This window comes from Elephas maximus, chromosome 12, assembly GCF_024166365.1.
Source record: "Elephas maximus indicus isolate mEleMax1 chromosome 12, mEleMax1 primary haplotype, whole genome shotgun sequence".
Lineage (NCBI taxonomy): Eukaryota > Metazoa > Chordata > Mammalia > Proboscidea > Elephantidae > Elephas > Elephas maximus.
Window position 1 is genome coordinate 44,099,108 of NC_064830.1, and position 16,936 is coordinate 44,116,043.

A 16,936-nucleotide genomic window follows, 5' to 3' on the forward strand; every position below is an offset into this window, starting at 1 on the left:
TCCCCTGAGGGAGGGCAATCGGATGCGTCTCAATTTAGCAGTGAGTGTATTAAATAACCCAGGGTGCAACCTCTTCCCGCGTTTACGAGCTACACCTACGCAGGAACACATGGCCGCAAGCCCCTCGCTGAGCTTCGACATCCACGACAGGCGGTCCCACCTAGAACAGTCGGGAGAGCGACCTCGGGGAGAGCAGGAGGGGTCAAGGGACTACTTCACCGTGCTGCGCCTGCGCACTCACTAGGCCGCCTCTAGCCGCAGGGCGTGCTCGTAACGCAGCGCACCCTATCAGGCGGCCGCAGGGAGCGCGCCCGCGGCCTCGCCCTCTCTCGCCTCTCCCTCCTCTCGTCTCGGCTCGGCTTTAAACAGAGCCTTGCAGCGCCTCCACTCTCCGCCCCGGTGCGCCCCCACACCCTCTTGCGCGCGTGCGCAGAGGCGGACCGCAGAGGGAGGGCGAGAGGGAAGGGCGGTCGTACGTCCTTGCGTGCGTCTCAGGCAGCGCGCACGCCAGCGTGAGAGGGCACGGGGAAAAGGTGGCTCTGGCCGGGCGGCTCGGCTTCCTGTGGCTATGTAGCTCTGCTTGTCGGCTCAGGGTCCTCCTTCGCTGCCGTCGCCGCGTTGTAGCGCGGAGTTGCTGCTCGGGAGAGAGACTGTCCCCAGCGCCGCCGCGCTCCCTCGACGGCAGAGCTTGCTCGCTCGCCCGTGGGAGCGTCCCGGCCGAGCAGCCCTGAAGGGGGAGGGGAGGCCATTTTGTCCCGACCGACTCCCCGGAACCGGGCGGAGCGGCTGGGAAAGGCTGCGGAGCTGCAGTCCCCGCCCTTGGAGGCACCGGACACCGCCACCGTCGGGGCTGCCTCGACGAGGCCGTTCGTAGGTCGCCCGCGCCCTCTCGAGCCCTCCTTTTTCCCACGCTTGCCCGGTCTTCCGGCCTGAGAACGCCGGAGCGAGGAGTTGGCCGTGGTGAGAGGGACCGATCCCTTGGGGCCGCCGGCGGCGAGAGCCTGAGCCGCTCCTCCCAATGGCGAAGAAGACGTACGACCTGCTTTTCAAGCTGCTCCTGATCGGGGACTCGGGAGTGGGGAAGACTTGCGTCCTTTTTCGTTTTTCGGATGATGCCTTCAATACCACCTTTATTTCCACCATAGGTAAGACCTGTGCGAGGATGGCGTACGGGCTCTGTAGCTGCAGACCGTTCCTTTTATTCCAGACATCTTGCTTCCCGTAATGTACGCCTTTGTTTCACTGATTCGGATTCCAAGCGACAGAACCAAGTTACTGTTTGAATCGGCATTGAGCTTACTGGGGCGGGGTCTGCCCATGCTTTCCATCCGGTCTCTTGCTTTCAAGTGTCTTACTCTGTTTAGTGCCTGCTGTTAAAAGGTAGTCAGCATTTAACAACGTTCCAGAATCCTATTTCTTTAAGCGCCAGACTGCCTTTTTTCGTATTTGTGCGGAGTTACTAGGTGTATGATGTTGGTAAGAGGTATATTTTAGTGGTTGGCATTGCAGCAGTTCTTAGTCATTTGCTAAAGGCCTGAATTTATATTTGGGGCAAAGAGAAGATTCCGTATGGTCATAACTTGGAGTAAACTTGAGGGTTTGTGTGAAGGATAATTAAAGCAAATTAGAGGGGAAAAGTGAGTTGCCCCGCGTCGACTAATCCATTGATGTGTCAAACAATTGGAGGCTCTTGGCGCTTGGGGTGGGACGCTGTGGCCTGTTTGCTTCACAGTGCTATTCGAGACACGAACAGAACCAGTAATCTAAGGGAATGATCAGATTTTGCCTTCAAACCCGGCAGAATGGAGTCAACTTCTCCGTTTCCTTTTACTTTGCGCTAGATTTTACGGGAAAGTATGTTTGCCCTAAGGACTGACAATGTACTTTCACCTCGTGTTTCAGAATTACTTAGTGTGGTAGTAAGAGCTAATAATGATTGAGCTTTTTAATTGGGTTCCCGTTTAGGAACAGAAACGGGAAGGTTCTAGGAAAGTCCCTTTTGACACTAGTTGGAAGATTTTGTGGCATCAACGCTAATTTTGTTGAACGAATTGCATGTGAAACCTGTTTTCACACACAATAAATTTCTTAAAGGACACACGGCTACCTCTGTCACTCAGAGCCCAGCACTCAGCACTGGGGCAGTGCAATGAAATCCATTTTAAGTGTAACTGATATTGTGTTGATATGATTTTAAAAAGTAACTGCAGACTTCTTTGAATGGTGGGAATTGTCAAAATTGAACTGATTTCAGATAATTTATAGCATTACTGAAATCATTGATTTTGAATTCTTACAACACATACTCATTAGCTACTTAATTCATTTTCATATGAAACAAATATTGAAATTAAATTGGGCGAGTGATTATTTAAATTTTTTATTTTTACCTTTTTTTCAGGAAATACTCCTTCAGTCTGTCAAAAATTTCGTGAAACTTAAAACTTGTTGTCTGCCTTGTGGGTTAACACTTGCTAGCACTAAGTATGTTTTTAATATTCCACTTTTAGCTGTAGCTGGGTAGTCAGGTAGTTAGATTGTTAAGCAAATATTTATTGAGCTCCTAGTTCTAGGCACTGTGTCAGGCACTAGGAGTGAGATTGCCTTGAGGAGCAATCTTGTGAGGGTAATCACAATAGAATATAGGAAATGCTGCAGTAGGGGTAAGCAAAGAGAGGAGGGGGGACTAGCCTGAGTCTGAGGAGGCTTGCATGGAGAGGATAATGTTTAAGATGAAGCCTGAAGGAGAAATAGGAATTGGGCCAGAGGGGTGGGAAAGGGCCTTTCTGGAAAAGGGAGTATTGAACAAAACCTATAGTAAGATAAGGAGTTTAATTTACGTGGTCAACTTTAGTCTGCCATTGAGAAAGTTGGGTTTGGAAAGTAGGAAGCAAAGTGCTAGTTCCTTCTACTCTAGATTTTTTGTAAAACCCAGTCCTGTACAATAATGGCATAATCTTTGTGGATAGTTCTTTTACTTGGGAAAATGTGTGGTGGTTTTGTATCAGGCCTGCTGGGTTGGAATTCTCGTTCCATGGATAGTAGCCGTGGGACTTTGGGCAAGTTACTTAACCTCTCTCTGCCTCAGTTTCTTTTTAAAATAGTGTTAATGGTAGTACCTACCAAGTGGGGTGATTGTGAAGATTTTATGGGTCAACACAGAGTAAAGCATGGTGTTAGGCACATTGTAGGTGCATAGTGCATATTTGCCACTGTCTTAGTTGTCTAGTGCTGCTGTAACAGAGAAGCCCTGGTAGCACAGTGGTTAAGAGCTTGGTTGCTAACCAAAAGGTCGGCAGTTCGAATCTACCAGCTGCTTCTTGGAAACCCTATGGGGCAGTTCTACTCGGTCCTGTAGAGTCACTATGAGTCAGAATTGACTCCATGTCAACAGGTTTGGGTTTTCTTTTTTGGTTATAACAGAAATACCACAAATAGATGGCTTTAACAAACAGAAATTTATTTTCTTACAGTTTAGGAGGCTGAAGTCTGAATTTAGAGTGCCAGCTCTAGGCAAAGTCTTTATCAGCCCTGGAGGAAGATCTTTGTCTCTTCGGCTTCTGTTTCCTGATTTCTTGGAGATCTCCATGTGTTTTGGTGTCTTTTTACCCCATTTCTCCTCTCTCCTCTTATTTAATCTCAAAAGAGATTGACTCAAGATACACCCTATACTAATCCTTCCTCGTTCACATAGCAAAGACAACCCGTTCCCAAATGGGATTATAACCACAGGCATAACCCAAACCAAACCCATTTCCATCAAGTGGAATCCTACTTATTGCGACCCTGTAAGACTGAGCAGAAATGCCCCATAGGATTTCCAAGCTGTCAGCCTTTACGGAAGCAAACTGCCAAATCTTTCTCCTAGGGAGTGGGTAGAGTGGCTGGTGGGTTTGAACCACAGACCTCTTGGTTAGCTGAGTGGTTTAACCATTGCACCACCAGGGGTTAGGATTTATAACACATATTTTTGGAAGACTAATTCAGTTGTAAAATTCCAGCCTTTGACCCCCCCAAAATTCACATCCTTGCCACATACAAAACACATTCACCCCATCACATCATCACAAAAGTCTTAAATCAACTCCAAGTCCAAAATCTCATTTTCTGAATCATCTAAATCAAGTATGGGTGAGACTCTAGGTATATTCCATCCTGGGGCAAAATTCCTCTACATTTGTGAACCTGTGAAATCTAGACTACAAGTTATCTGTTTCCAAAGTACAGTTATGTGTTGCTTAACGTCCACATTTTCTGTGAAATAGGATGTTGCATGATTTGAATCCCTGCTGAATTGGACTGTAGGCATCCACTGGAGGGTGCATGTCTGACCCCATACAGACATGCGATGTTGCCCAAATGGACATTATGTGGTCCATAACTGTACAATAGTAGAACGGGAGACATTTCCATTACAAACGGGAGAAATTGGAGGCACAGAAGGGATAACCAGCACCCAGTAAGTCCAAAACCCGGCAGAACAATTTGCACTAACTCTTAAGGCTTTGAAAACAAAACCTCTGTTCTTCGGGACCATCTGGGCAGTGGCCATACCCTTCAGACTCTGGGTGTTAGCCATGACCTCTGGATTCTGGTTGGAGGCCCCCTGGCCCTGGGCTTGAGCTCCACCTTCCAGTCCCTCTGAGATGGCAGCTCTGCACCCTTGGCTTTAGGTGGCCCCATTCTCCTAGTCCATCTGGATGGTGACCCCACCTTCTTGGCCTCTGCAGTTCCCATTCTTCTGCCCTTTGGGCATGGCAGCCCCCGCCCCCAGCTTTGGGTGGCGGCCCCACACTCAAGTGAAGATCCAACTCTTTGAAGCCTAGGAGGCTGCGGCCCCACCCTTTGAGATCCAGGAGACCCATGGCCTCTCCCTTTCAAACTGAGAAAGCCTTGCTGATCTCCTGTTTCCTGCCTGTAGAATTCCAAGAAGCAGACAGTGTTCTTAATTTAGTTCTTTGTCCTTCAGTCTAAGCTGTTGGTTTTTCTGCTGTGGTAGTTGGTTAGATCCATCAGTCACAGGCTAATCTCTTTAACAAAAGATTGTGTAGCCACATCCTTGGTGAACATTGTAGGACACGTGTCCCTAGTTTGTACAACAGAATTTTCCAAGTCTTCAAGTTCTGTTTTCATTTTGCACAGTTCATTTTTAAGTCCATCTCTTTAAGTTCTGTCCCCAAAACACAAATGTTTAGTAGGCTCTTTCCTACTGAGCATGTTAACTTTTTGGTATGTTAATCCTCCCTCCACCCCAGATATATTACTTTTTCCATAGGGAGTATCTTCCATTGTGGATTGGAGTCTCTGGGCTTCATGCAGAAAATTAAATTGGTGAAGGCTCTTGCCCTTGGAAGAGGTATAATACATCTTTTTTGTTGTGTTTCTGAGTGTTTGTTTTTGCTAAGCTTTGGAAGATTAGGTTGGTTCCAGTGACCTGCATTTAAGAACCAGTTGATTAAATTAAGCTTCGTCCATTATATATGGAGAGGCTACTTTTCACAGAAATGAGGAAAACCTTTGTCAAATTAAATGTGTCTGACCTCTGTTGTGATACTAAGGCTAGCAGCTCATGCTGCAGGAATGCCAGCACTCTTAAGGAATTTGTCTCCTTTGAGCATGTACTTTTAGCATGGATAAAAACTGAACACTTGACCCAGCTCTCTCAGTGTATTTTTCACAGATAGCCCATGATAGCTACTGTTAACCGGTGGTGGTCATTGAGTCAAGGGGATCCTCTGTGGTGCTTTCCCATGCTTTAAGTTCACTGGTCTTATACTTAAGGAGTACTGGTGGCACAGTGATTAAAGTGCTTGGCTGCCAGTCAGAAGGTCAGCAGTTAGAACCCCCTAGCTGCTCCATGGGAGAAAATTGTGGCAGTCTGCTTCCGTAGAGCAGACTTGGAAACCCTGTGGAACAGTTCTCCTTTGTCCTATAGGGTTGCTGTGAGCTGGAATTGACAGCAATGGGTTTGGGTTTTTTTGTTGTTGTTGTTCTGTACTTAAACATTTAGATACTGAAGACAGAGTTGTCTCTTTGTTGTATGTATCTATCTATACCTCCTTGAAATGTTACAATCACAGAATGTTAGCGTAAGAAAGAACCCTACAGAGAATAGGGAAAGAAGCCAACAAAGTGAGGAACTGAGACTGGTGAGGTGAAGCAAATAACTTTCAAAAGATCATATAGCTAATTACTGAGGAAGTTTTGACTAGAATCCTGTTCATGGTCATGATTCTCATTCTGAGAATTTCTTTCGTTCTTGTTTGAAGAAATTTAATAATAGGATAGTTGGAAAAGTAGATAGTAATAATGGAAAAAGAATTAGTGCTATTATTTTTTTTGGTCATGGGGAACATGTCTCAGCATCAAGTATTAAGGGTTTTGTTCAGTTTACTTGTCCTTTGCAAAGCATAACAGAGCAGAGCCAATAATGTTAGGAGTAATTCTTTTCTTTTCAAAGATTGTGATGTATAATGGTGTGCAAAGTGCGGCAAAGGAAATATTCTTACTTGTTTTGTAAAAGGGAAAGAATGATTGGAGAAATGCTAGCAACCTGTTTGAACTTTTAGCTGTACAGAGTTGCCCAGTCAGTGCTGTGTTAGCAGCTGTGATGAACAGAGAAGTGGGGGCTTGTTGAGTGTGAATTTCCAAATGAGAGACCGTTGTTTCGCACAAAATATAAATTGTATGACTAAGAAATCTGCATGTGAATACTGCTTATGGAGATGATTAAGCCGTGAAGAAAGAGTTTAAAGGAGCTGCAAGGATGTTAGGTCACCAGAACAATGTCTGAACCCATAAGTCTGGTAAAGTCATGGATTCGGTTTCTTTTAAATAGATAAACAATTTGGCTGATGGACTAAATTCTTTAAATTTGGATTATAGGAAAAATTTGAACAGATGATTAGAATGAAATTCTGATGAAGAAAACTCATTCTGAGGGTATATCTGAAATGAGAAAAAAATTTTGTTTAAAGACAGTGCCATGTATTTTGGGTTGCATACAAAAGTGAGTGCTTGATATTCGTCTTTCCAGAGATGAAAGATAGTATGTTTTTAAGGAAAATAACAACTGGTGATGGAACACTGTGTTTCCAGTATGACCCAGAAACAGAGCATCCAAGGTTGTAAAACATTAGAAAACGGGAAAACCATTGTTCTGTAGACCTAAAAAGTACAACGTATCAAAATCCGAACAGAGGACAATGTTGATTTGTTTCTTTCATATCAATAGCTGTGCTTATGCAGACTTTTTTAAATTGAAATTTTTATTGAGATAATTGTACATTCATATGCAGTTTTAAGAAATAATACAGAGACATCCCTTGTACACTTTACCCAGTTTCTCCCAATGGTAACATTTTAAAGAACTATAGTATCACAACCAGGGTATTGACATTGGTAATTCAACAGTCTCATTTAGATTTCTCAGTTTGACTTGTGCTCATTTTGTAAAAATATTTATTTATTTTGTTATTGTGGTTGAGGATATACACAGCAAAACATACACCAGTTCGTTTTCTACATGTACAGTTTAGTGACATTGATTACGTTCTTTGAGCTGTGCAACGATTCTCACCCTCCTTTTCTGAGTAGTTCCTTCCCAGTTAACATGAACTCACTGCCCTGTAAGTGTTTCTATCCAGTCTTTCCAGTTGCTGTTGTTGATTTGATCCTGTATAGATAGATTTTGAAAGAGTACAATGCTCAAGTCAGACATTCTTTACTTGTTAAGCTAAACTATTGCTCGTACTCATTTTTGTGGGTATAGTCTATTTAATTTTATCACCCATGTAGGTTATGTAAGTAGGACAGTTGCACAGCTATTGCCTGGGAATTCCCTTAGCCTCTCTCTTATGTGTGATACCCTGTTTCTGTCACGCCTTTTTGTTGGTTTACTACCTGTTTTGGTGGAATGTATTGTCCTCTAGTAGCTTCTCGAGAAAAGGGTGCATGGCAGAGTAAATTTTTTGAGATTTCGAATATTTGACATGTCCTATATTTACTTACAAATTGAAAGTTTGATGAGCATAGAATTCTAGATTGAAAATAATTTTCCCTTAGGATTTTTTTTAACCTCTTTTTAATTGTGGCAAACGATATATAACATAGAATTCTGCCATTTTAAGTGTACCATTCAGTGGCATTAATTACATTCACAGTGTTAAGCAGTCATCACCACTATTTCCAGGACTTTTTTTTATCACTCCAAACAGAAATGCAGTACCCATTAGTCAATAACTCCTCTTTCATCCTCATCTCCAGTCCTTAATAACCACTACTCTCCCTGGTCTGTATGCATTTGCCTATTCTTGACATTTTGTGTAAGTGGAGTCATACAATATTTATACTTTTGTGTTTGACTTAATTCATTCCACATAATGTTTTCGTGGTTCGTCTATGTCATAGTATGTATCAGAACTTCTTTTCTCTTTTTGGCTGAATATTATTCTGTTCTATGTATATACCACATTTTGTTCATCTGTTCATCTGTCGATGGACACTTGGGTTGTTTCCACCTTTTGTCTCTTGTGAATAGAGTGCTGCAGTGGACATTGGTGTACAAGTATCTGTTTGAGTCCATGCTTTCAATTCTTTTGGGTATATACCCAGAAGTGGAATTGCTGGGCTGTGTGTCAGTTCTATGATTAACTTTTTGAGGAACCATCAGATTGCTTTTCAAAATGGCAGCATCATTTTACATTTGTACCAGCAATGGACAGGGGTTCCAACTTCTCAATATTCTTCCTAACACTTATTATTTTTATAGGCATCCTAGTGAGTGATAGTGTTATTGTGGTTTCGATTTGCATCTCTCTAATGACTAATGATGTTGAGCATCTTGTCGTGTGCTTATCGGTCATTTGTATATCTTTGGAGAAATGTATATTCACATCTTTTGCCCATTTTTTAATTGGGTTGTCTTTTTGTTTTTGCGTTGCAAGGATTCTTTGTTGTTGTTGGGAATATACACAGCAGAATATACACTGATTCAACAATTTCTACATGTGCAATTCAGTGGTATTGATTATATTCTTCAAATTGTGCAACCATTCTCACTCTCCTTTTCTGAGTTATTCCTCCCCCGTTAATATAAACTCTCTACCTCCTAAGCTTCCTATGTATCCTTTCTAGTTGCTGTTGTCAGTTTGATTCCATACAGTGAAAAAAAAAAAAAAACTAGTTCTTAAAAGAACACATTGCTCAAGGCAGACATTCTTTACTAATTAAGCTAAATTGGTGAGAAGAAGACTTCAGGGGATATTTTTGGTTTAAGAGTCAAGGTTTAAAGATTATCTCAGGGCAATAGTTTCAGGGATTCATCAGCCTCAGTGGCTCCAGAAAGTCTGGATTCCATCAGGATTTGAAATTCTGTTCTGCATTTTTCCCCTTTTTATCAGGATTCTTCTATAGAATCTTTCATCAAAATGTTAGTGGTGGTAGCTGGGCATCATGCAGTTCCTCTGGTCTCATGGCAGAGGAGGCTGTTGTTCATGGAGGAAGTTAGCCACACATTCCATTTCTTCCTCATCTTACTCCTGACTCTCCTCGTCCTTCTGTTGCTCCAGGTGAATAGAGACCAATTTTTGTACCTCATGTGGCTACTGAGTTATAAAAGTTTTATATTTATTTTGGATATTAAACCCTTATCAGATATGATTACCAAAGTATTGCCTCCTATTTTGTAGGTTGTTTTTTTCACTTTCTTGATAATGTCCTTTGAGGCAAGAAGGTTTTTATTTTGGTGAAGTACAGTGCATTTATTTTTTCTTTTTTGCTTGTGCTTTTGGTTCCCTAGCTAAGAGTCCATTGCCAAATATGGAGTCCTGAGGGCTTATCCCTTTGTTTTCTTATGAAAGTTTTATGGTGTTAGCTCCTGTATTTAGGTTGTTGATCCAGTTTGAGTTAATTTTTGTATGTAGTGTGAGATAGGGACCAACTTCATTCTTCTACATGTGGAAATCCAGGTGTCCCAGCACCATTTATTGAAGAAGCCATTCTTTACCCATTGGATGGCCTGAACACTCTTGTTGAAAATCTATTGCCATAGATGCACGGGTTCTCTTCGAATTTTGAAGGCATTGCTCCGTTGTCTTCTAGCTTTTGATGTTGCTGGCAAGTCTGGTGCCATCATTCTGATTCTTTATCCTAGTTTGCCGGGAAGTTTTTAGGGTATCCTCCCCCCGCCATAAATCCTAGTAACACATTTCACAATGATGTGCTTTAGTGGGTGGGTCGTTTTATAAAACCATTGTGTTGGGTACTTGGTGGACCTTTTCACGTCCTTCCGTTCTTAAAGAGTTTTCTTGCATTTTTTCCTATAATTTCCTTCTCTTTATTTCCCCTTTAATTGTGTATTATACTTCCTGCATTCGTTGTCTAATTCCTATTTTCCGATTTTAATTTATTCTGCCTTCTGGGAGATTTCCTTGACTTTATTTTCTAACTTTTCTATTGAGGATTTTATTTTGGCTGCCGTATTTTTAATTTTAATGGCTTTTTCTTGTCTTCTGTTCTTTTTTTTTAGGCATCCTGTTCTTGTTTCAAGCATCATACTTCTCGGAGGATAGCTTGTTTGACGTTTCCTTGCTTTCTTTTTTCTTCATCTTTTTCCTCCCTGTTTGTTTTGATCTGTATTTTTAGAGTCTTTCCTCAAGTGATTGGTGATTTCAGACTCTACATTCGTAATTAAGAATGGGTCATTGAAAAAATGTTTGCAAGCTCTGTTAAGCTTAGGTAGGGCTTTTAATTGGTGGACTCTGCTACAGATGGAACAGAGCCTGTTTTTTTAATTGGCGAAGCACGCAAAGCACTAGTATCTGTAGGCCTTTAGTATCTGGAACCATTCAGTTTCTCTAGAGAAAGACCCTCAGATCTCCTGCCTTTGGAGGCAGGGGTAATCAGTCTGAGCACCTGTGTTGTTAAGTTGGAACATCTAAATGGATTTGGATGGCTGGGTGGGATGTTAGCTGTAGTTTCATTATGCATATGTGTACTTAGTCCTTATTTTTTAGTCTCCCTGTTTTTGGTCTAAGAGTCCCTGGGTAGTACAGATGGTTAAGCGCTTGAGTACTAACTGAAAGATTGGCGGTTTGAACCCACCCAGAGGTTTCTTGGAAGAAAGCCCTGACAATCTGCTTCTGAAAGGTCACAGTTTTGAAAATCCTATGGAGTGCAGTTTTATTCTGCATACATGGAGTCGCCATGACTCAGAATCGAATCAACATTTGGTTTTTGTTTTTGCTTTTCAGTCTGAGTTCTTATCCCCACACTCCGCTGAATTCAAAGTATCTATTTCAGGTTTTCCAGAGAATAAACCTTTAGAGTCCTGCTTGGGTTTGAGGAGTGGTAATATCTAGCTTGACAGTGGCTGCAAAAATTGTGAGGATGGTGCAGGACTGGGCCGCATTTCATTCTGTTGAATGAATTGGAACCGACTTGATGGCACCTAACAACAACAGTTTATGGCTATGTGAGATGGAGGCTGGGTCTTGGTGGTGTCCTTTAACCAGGCCTTCAATTTCTGCCTGGTACCTGATACCTCCTATTGCAGAGCCTTTCCCAGGTTTCGGAAGCGTGAGTTGGCCTGCTCCTCGTTGTATTTTTTCTTCAGCATGCCCTAAGGTTATTATAAGCTTTTTTGTCTTCATATATTGTGGTTAAAAAAACCCATTGCCGTCCAGTCAATTCCAACTCATAGCGACCCTATAGGACGGGGTAAAACTGCTGCATAGGGTTTCCAAGGAGCAGCTGGTGGATTTGAACTGCCGGCCTTTTGGTTAGCAGCCAGATGCTTAACCACTGTGCCATCAGGGCCCTAGGGTTACAAATATCCTTTTATTGAAATGGAGGTGAAATTTATTTTTATTTCTTGTTTTCCTTATCATTTTGGTGTGATTTTGGAGAGAAGGGGGAGGGGGTGGAAAGGTCTATCTTCACTATCTTAACTGGAATTTGAAATAATTTTTAACTCCAAATGGTTTTTGATCCCAGTTTTTAATTCATAATATCTAGTAGAGTTAGAGATGAATGATATCTTGCTGCTTTTTTTGTAAATAGTCCATTTTCAAAATACTAAGTTTTTTTTTTTTTACTTAGGATGGTCAAATAAATGTAGTAGGGAGTCAAACTACTACAATTCAGAAGAGAGCATTTAAAGAAAACAGCTTTAACCAATTCTTGGCTGATTTCCTTGGGAAACAAAGGAGTATTTCCACTTTTTGAACAAAGTATGACTGTAGTCTTAATTTCAGTCTTATACTCCTGCTGTATTCTATTTTACAGTATACCAAAAAAAAAAAATGATTCAGCAAATTCATAATCTCTCAGGACTGCAGTGGGACCCATGTGTTATAGGGCTTGGGATTGAATGATAAGGTATCTAACTCTTCATTTTGCTGGTTTGAAATCTCTCGAGTTATTCTACGTCTTCACTGTGTATATATATATGTATTTTTAAGGAGCCCTGGTGGCACAGTGGTTAAGCGTTTGGCTGCCAACCAAAGGGTTGGCAGTTTGAACCCTCGAGTTTCTCTGCAGGAGAAAGATGAGGCAATCTGCTCCTGTAAAGATTACAGCCTTGGGAACCCTATGGAGCAGTTCTCTGTCCTGTAGGGTTGCTATACATTGGAATTGATTCCGCTGCAACGGGTTTTTAGTATATTCTTAGTCTTACAAAAAATACCTTTGCTTTCCTTAAATTAGACTGTTAATAGAGTAGTGGCTTTTTGCCTAGATTAGTGTGCAGGAATATACTTAGCACAGTTAGTGGGTAAGAGTGCTGTTGTTCTGGGTCATTGAGTCAATTCTGACTCATAGCGACCCTACAGGACAGAGTAGAACTGCCCCATGAGGTTTTCTAGGCTGTATGCTTTACTGGAGCACATGCCGGGTCCTGTATCCTGTAGAATGGCTGCCAACCTGCAGGTTAGCACCCAAGTGCTTAACCATTTGTACCACCAAACCAGGAAAAAAAAACCCAAACCCAGTGCCGTCGAGTCGATTCCGACTCATAGCGACCCTATAGGACAGAGTATAACTGCCCCATAGAGTTTCCAAGGAGTGCCTGGTGGATTCGAATTGCCGACCGTTTCGTTAGCAGCTGTAACACTTAACCACTATGCCACCAGGGCACCTTAAAGAGCTCTGTAGAATGTAAATATCAAAATAATTGTTCAAACCTTAACTCTTTGCCTAAGTGATTAAGAGTTTTTTAAAAAACTTTCCCCAACTTTTTTATTTTGAAATATTTCAGACCTACAGGAAAGTTTAAGTAAATTGTTACAATGAAACCTCTTATAGCCTTTCTCTAGATTCACCAATTGTCAACATTTTACCACATTTGTTCTAAGGTCTCTCAAAAGAGTTTGAGTATGATGTGTCTGATTCAAAAACAAATTAAAGATTTGTGTTTTGTAGTAAATGTAGTAAAAAATTAAAAAAAAACTAGGAAATTAAACTGTAAGCCCATGCATTTGCCATTTATTTAAGGGGAAATAATTATTTTTTTTGCTGTGCGTCAGGCAGCACTTGCTAAGTACTAGGGGTGCAATAGTGAGTAGTACGAACTTGATGCCTGCCCTTGTAGTTTCAAGTCTAGTGGAAAATTCTGAAAAAGTGTATCATTACTTTAAATGTCATAACTTTCTTAGCACCTGAAGTTAGAATCTGATTTTCAATTCCTTTTCTGCTCTTTTTAATACACTTATAGAAAGTGCAAGCTTTATGCTTATTAAGATACCGTATTTTTCTGTCTCATTTTCTTGTCTTACATGGTTGTGGTTGCTGTACCTCAAGAAGGACGTAAAATTTTAAACAACCAGGTTAGTAACATCATACTTATCTAGAGATAGTCTTCCATCAATCTCCAAATATGATCCAGATTCAAAATCACATGAATTAAAGTCGCATAGAACAGGTGGTCTTTTCTTAGTGCCTTACTGACTTCGGTTTTTAACTCCATTTCATCAAGCCCACAGCAGTTGAGAAGCAGCAAAACTTTGGCGTTATGTAGGTAACATGTCTAGCCAGTGGAAATGACAGGAGCTAGTTTTTTTTTTTTTAGTCAGACATCCAGGGAGGAGACCAGAAAACTAAAATGTAGGTTAAAGATTGTATTATTATTCCATACAGTTATGGATTTGAGAATTGGTTATTATGATTAATGAGAAGAAATTTTTTTATCTTCAGTAGTCTCGGTAAAGGTAAGAAAGTTTGATACATTTAGAGACATAATAAAAATGACTTAGTTTTGGTACTTTAATCAGTTTAACTTACGTGGAATAATTTTTTCCATAAGATGCTGGAGAAATGATTTATTAAGAAATAATAAAAATGAGGTATTATATTCAAAGGGATAAATAAAAACTTTGGGGTGTATCTATGGGAAGATGAAGCCTGTGAGAGTAAGTATAATTAAAAAAAAAAAAGTTACGAGTCTGGATAAGGTAAACTTCTTAAGACTTATTCGCCAGTTCTCAAGTATTAGGATTGTTGTAGGGTTATACTTTGAAATGTAAGTGAGCCAGTTTTTGGGCTAAATAAAAGGCTTTTTCCATACTGGACGATACATTTAAAGAAGTAATTCTCTCTGTTAAATGGTTCAAAAAGGGTCTGCAGAGATTTGTGAATGTCAAAGCCATAAATAGCATCCTGGTGAAACTGGCTTATGCCTAACCTTTAAGATGGATTTCAGGGAGGTCAGCCATGCTCTTAATATGCTTCCCCCAGAAGAGTATTGGACCTTTTAGATCAGAATTCAGACAGGATTTGGCAGTTTGTGTTTCTTTATACAATAAAATATTTTTTTAAAAATCAAATAATAATATGTAATACAGGTAAGTATAAATTAAGCAACATGTGGACTGTTTACTTTGTGAGACTTTTTGTAACTAATGGTTAATATGTGCTTAAGGGAATAAAAATAATTTCAGTGTTAACCTGATAAAATTCAGCGTAACTAATTTTTAGACAGTAATATCATTATTTTTCCCTTTGTAATTTTTCTTTAGTTTCTCTTCTGAAAAGTTTCCTTAATTATGTGTAGGTATCACAGATTGAGACTTTTTTTTAAAAAAAAATACAAGGATTTTAAACTTTCTTCTCTAGTCCCCAATACCTAGACTTTTTTCTGGGTTATGCTTTTTAGCGGGCACTTGTCACTATGTTTCTACTCTGTCCTATAGGGTCGCTATGAGTCGGAGTCGACTCGACGGCACTGGGTTTTTGTCACTATGAGTTGGAATTGACTTGATGGGTTTGGTTTTTGCGGGGTTTGTTTTAGATCATTGGTAATGAGGCAATATATGTATATGAATGGTCTTACCTTTTGCCCTAGGATGTGGTCTTCCTATTTAATGATAATATCCAATTATTTAGTGAAACACAGTTTGCCCTTCAGCGTTGTCTTCAGAGTTCGGCAACAATTGCATCCTTGAAATATTTCTCTTTAACCTCATAAAATGTCTTCTGTTTTCCTGATCTTCTGTATTTAGAGAGTTTAAAATTGCCCAGTTGAGTGAGAATTTTTTAGAAAACTATATTCTGAAATATAGTTTGTTTTATTATCTACTGTTAGGTGGATTTGTTTGTTGATTGATGAGAATGAGTGGCTGGAAAGAAAGAATTGGTAAAACTTTTTTGTTAGAGGCTTTGGAAATTTTAAACATTAATCTTAAGGGAAAGCGTTATAGCTAATTTAATTTCAGGAGTACATAGCTTATGTTTTTGTTGTTCTTGACTCTTCTGTAAAACATCTTTCTGAATGGAATGGTGTGTCGTGCCTGCTTGATCCTGCATGATCATCTGTTGTTTTGTAGATTCTGAAATGCACCATGGAATGGTGTTACAGCTTGGCCCACCCCCTTGCAATTTGTCAGTTTAGCTTTATTGTGTAATTGCCATGATCTGCTTCCATGGATGATTTGCTTTTAGGCAGCATTTGGCCTCCTCAGCCATGGTTTAATTGGGTTTTGGTCGGTCAGTTTCCTTTAAAGATGGCAAGGAATGATACATTTTTTGAAATGAGTTTTAATGAGGCTGAAAATATTGGTTCAAAAGTGTGGATTCTTTACCAGCAGCGTCAGCATCACCTGGAAATGTGCTAGAAATGCAAATTCTTGTGTTCTGCCTCTGACCTATTGAATCAGAAACTACTTGGGTAGGACCCAGGCATTCGTGGGTTTTTTTTTCCCCTTATTTATTTATTTTTTGTTGAGAATATACACAGCAGAACATACACCAGTTCAACAATTTCTACATGTACAATTCAGGGACATTGATTACATTTTTAAAGTTATGCAACCATTCTCACCCTCCTTTTCCAAGTTGTTCCTCCCTCATTAACATAAACTCACTGCCCCCTAAGTTTCCTGTCTAATCTTCCTAGTTGCTGTTACCAAATCGATCCTGCATAGATAAAAAGAAAGAGCACAGTGCTCAAGGCAAACATTCTTTACTAAATAAGCTAAAATATTATTTGGTTTTAAGAAGACTTGAGAGGGTATTTTTTGGTTTAACCCATTTCATGCCTATTGGGACAGAAGATTCCCACAAATATTTTCGGGCTCTCAGGTTTCTTGGGAGGCTACTTTTCCCACCAAAAGTACTTTGCCCTCCAGTGGGGGCTTGTGTGATAGTGAAAAATGAAAGAGACATTGTTTGGCAAAAGTTCACTAAGGTAGAAAGAAGGCTTATGTGTGTGGCAGTGCATCCAAGAAGTGTGATTGGGTCAAACTTTTGTCTCTCTTGGCTTTTGTACAGCTAGATAAAGGCTTTTTTTTTTTTTTTGGTGTGCCATGTTTAGAAAACCAGAGGTGCCCAGTGTAATCAAATGGTGCTTCCAATTGTTGTTGAGACATTGTCGCCCCACAAATAAAGGCATCATATTTTGGTGCATTTTTTGGGACATACATTCCTGACAAAATAGGGTGCCATA

The 16,936-nt window shown here is 40.5% G+C and overlaps 1 protein-coding gene across 1 annotated transcript in view; it reads left to right on the forward strand.

Annotated features, from left to right (window-relative positions):
• The first annotated feature begins 496 nt into the window (after positions 1–496).
• The window catches only part of RAB10 (RAB10, member RAS oncogene family), a 108,688-nt gene continuing 92,248 nt past the window's right edge, over positions 497–16,936 (forward strand). The window contains exon 1 of the mRNA XM_049902702.1: positions 497–1,145. Coding sequence (XP_049758659.1) covers positions 1,019–1,145 — 127 coding nt within the window. The 5' untranslated portion in view covers positions 497–1,018. The remainder of the gene's footprint in view (positions 1,146–16,936) is intronic.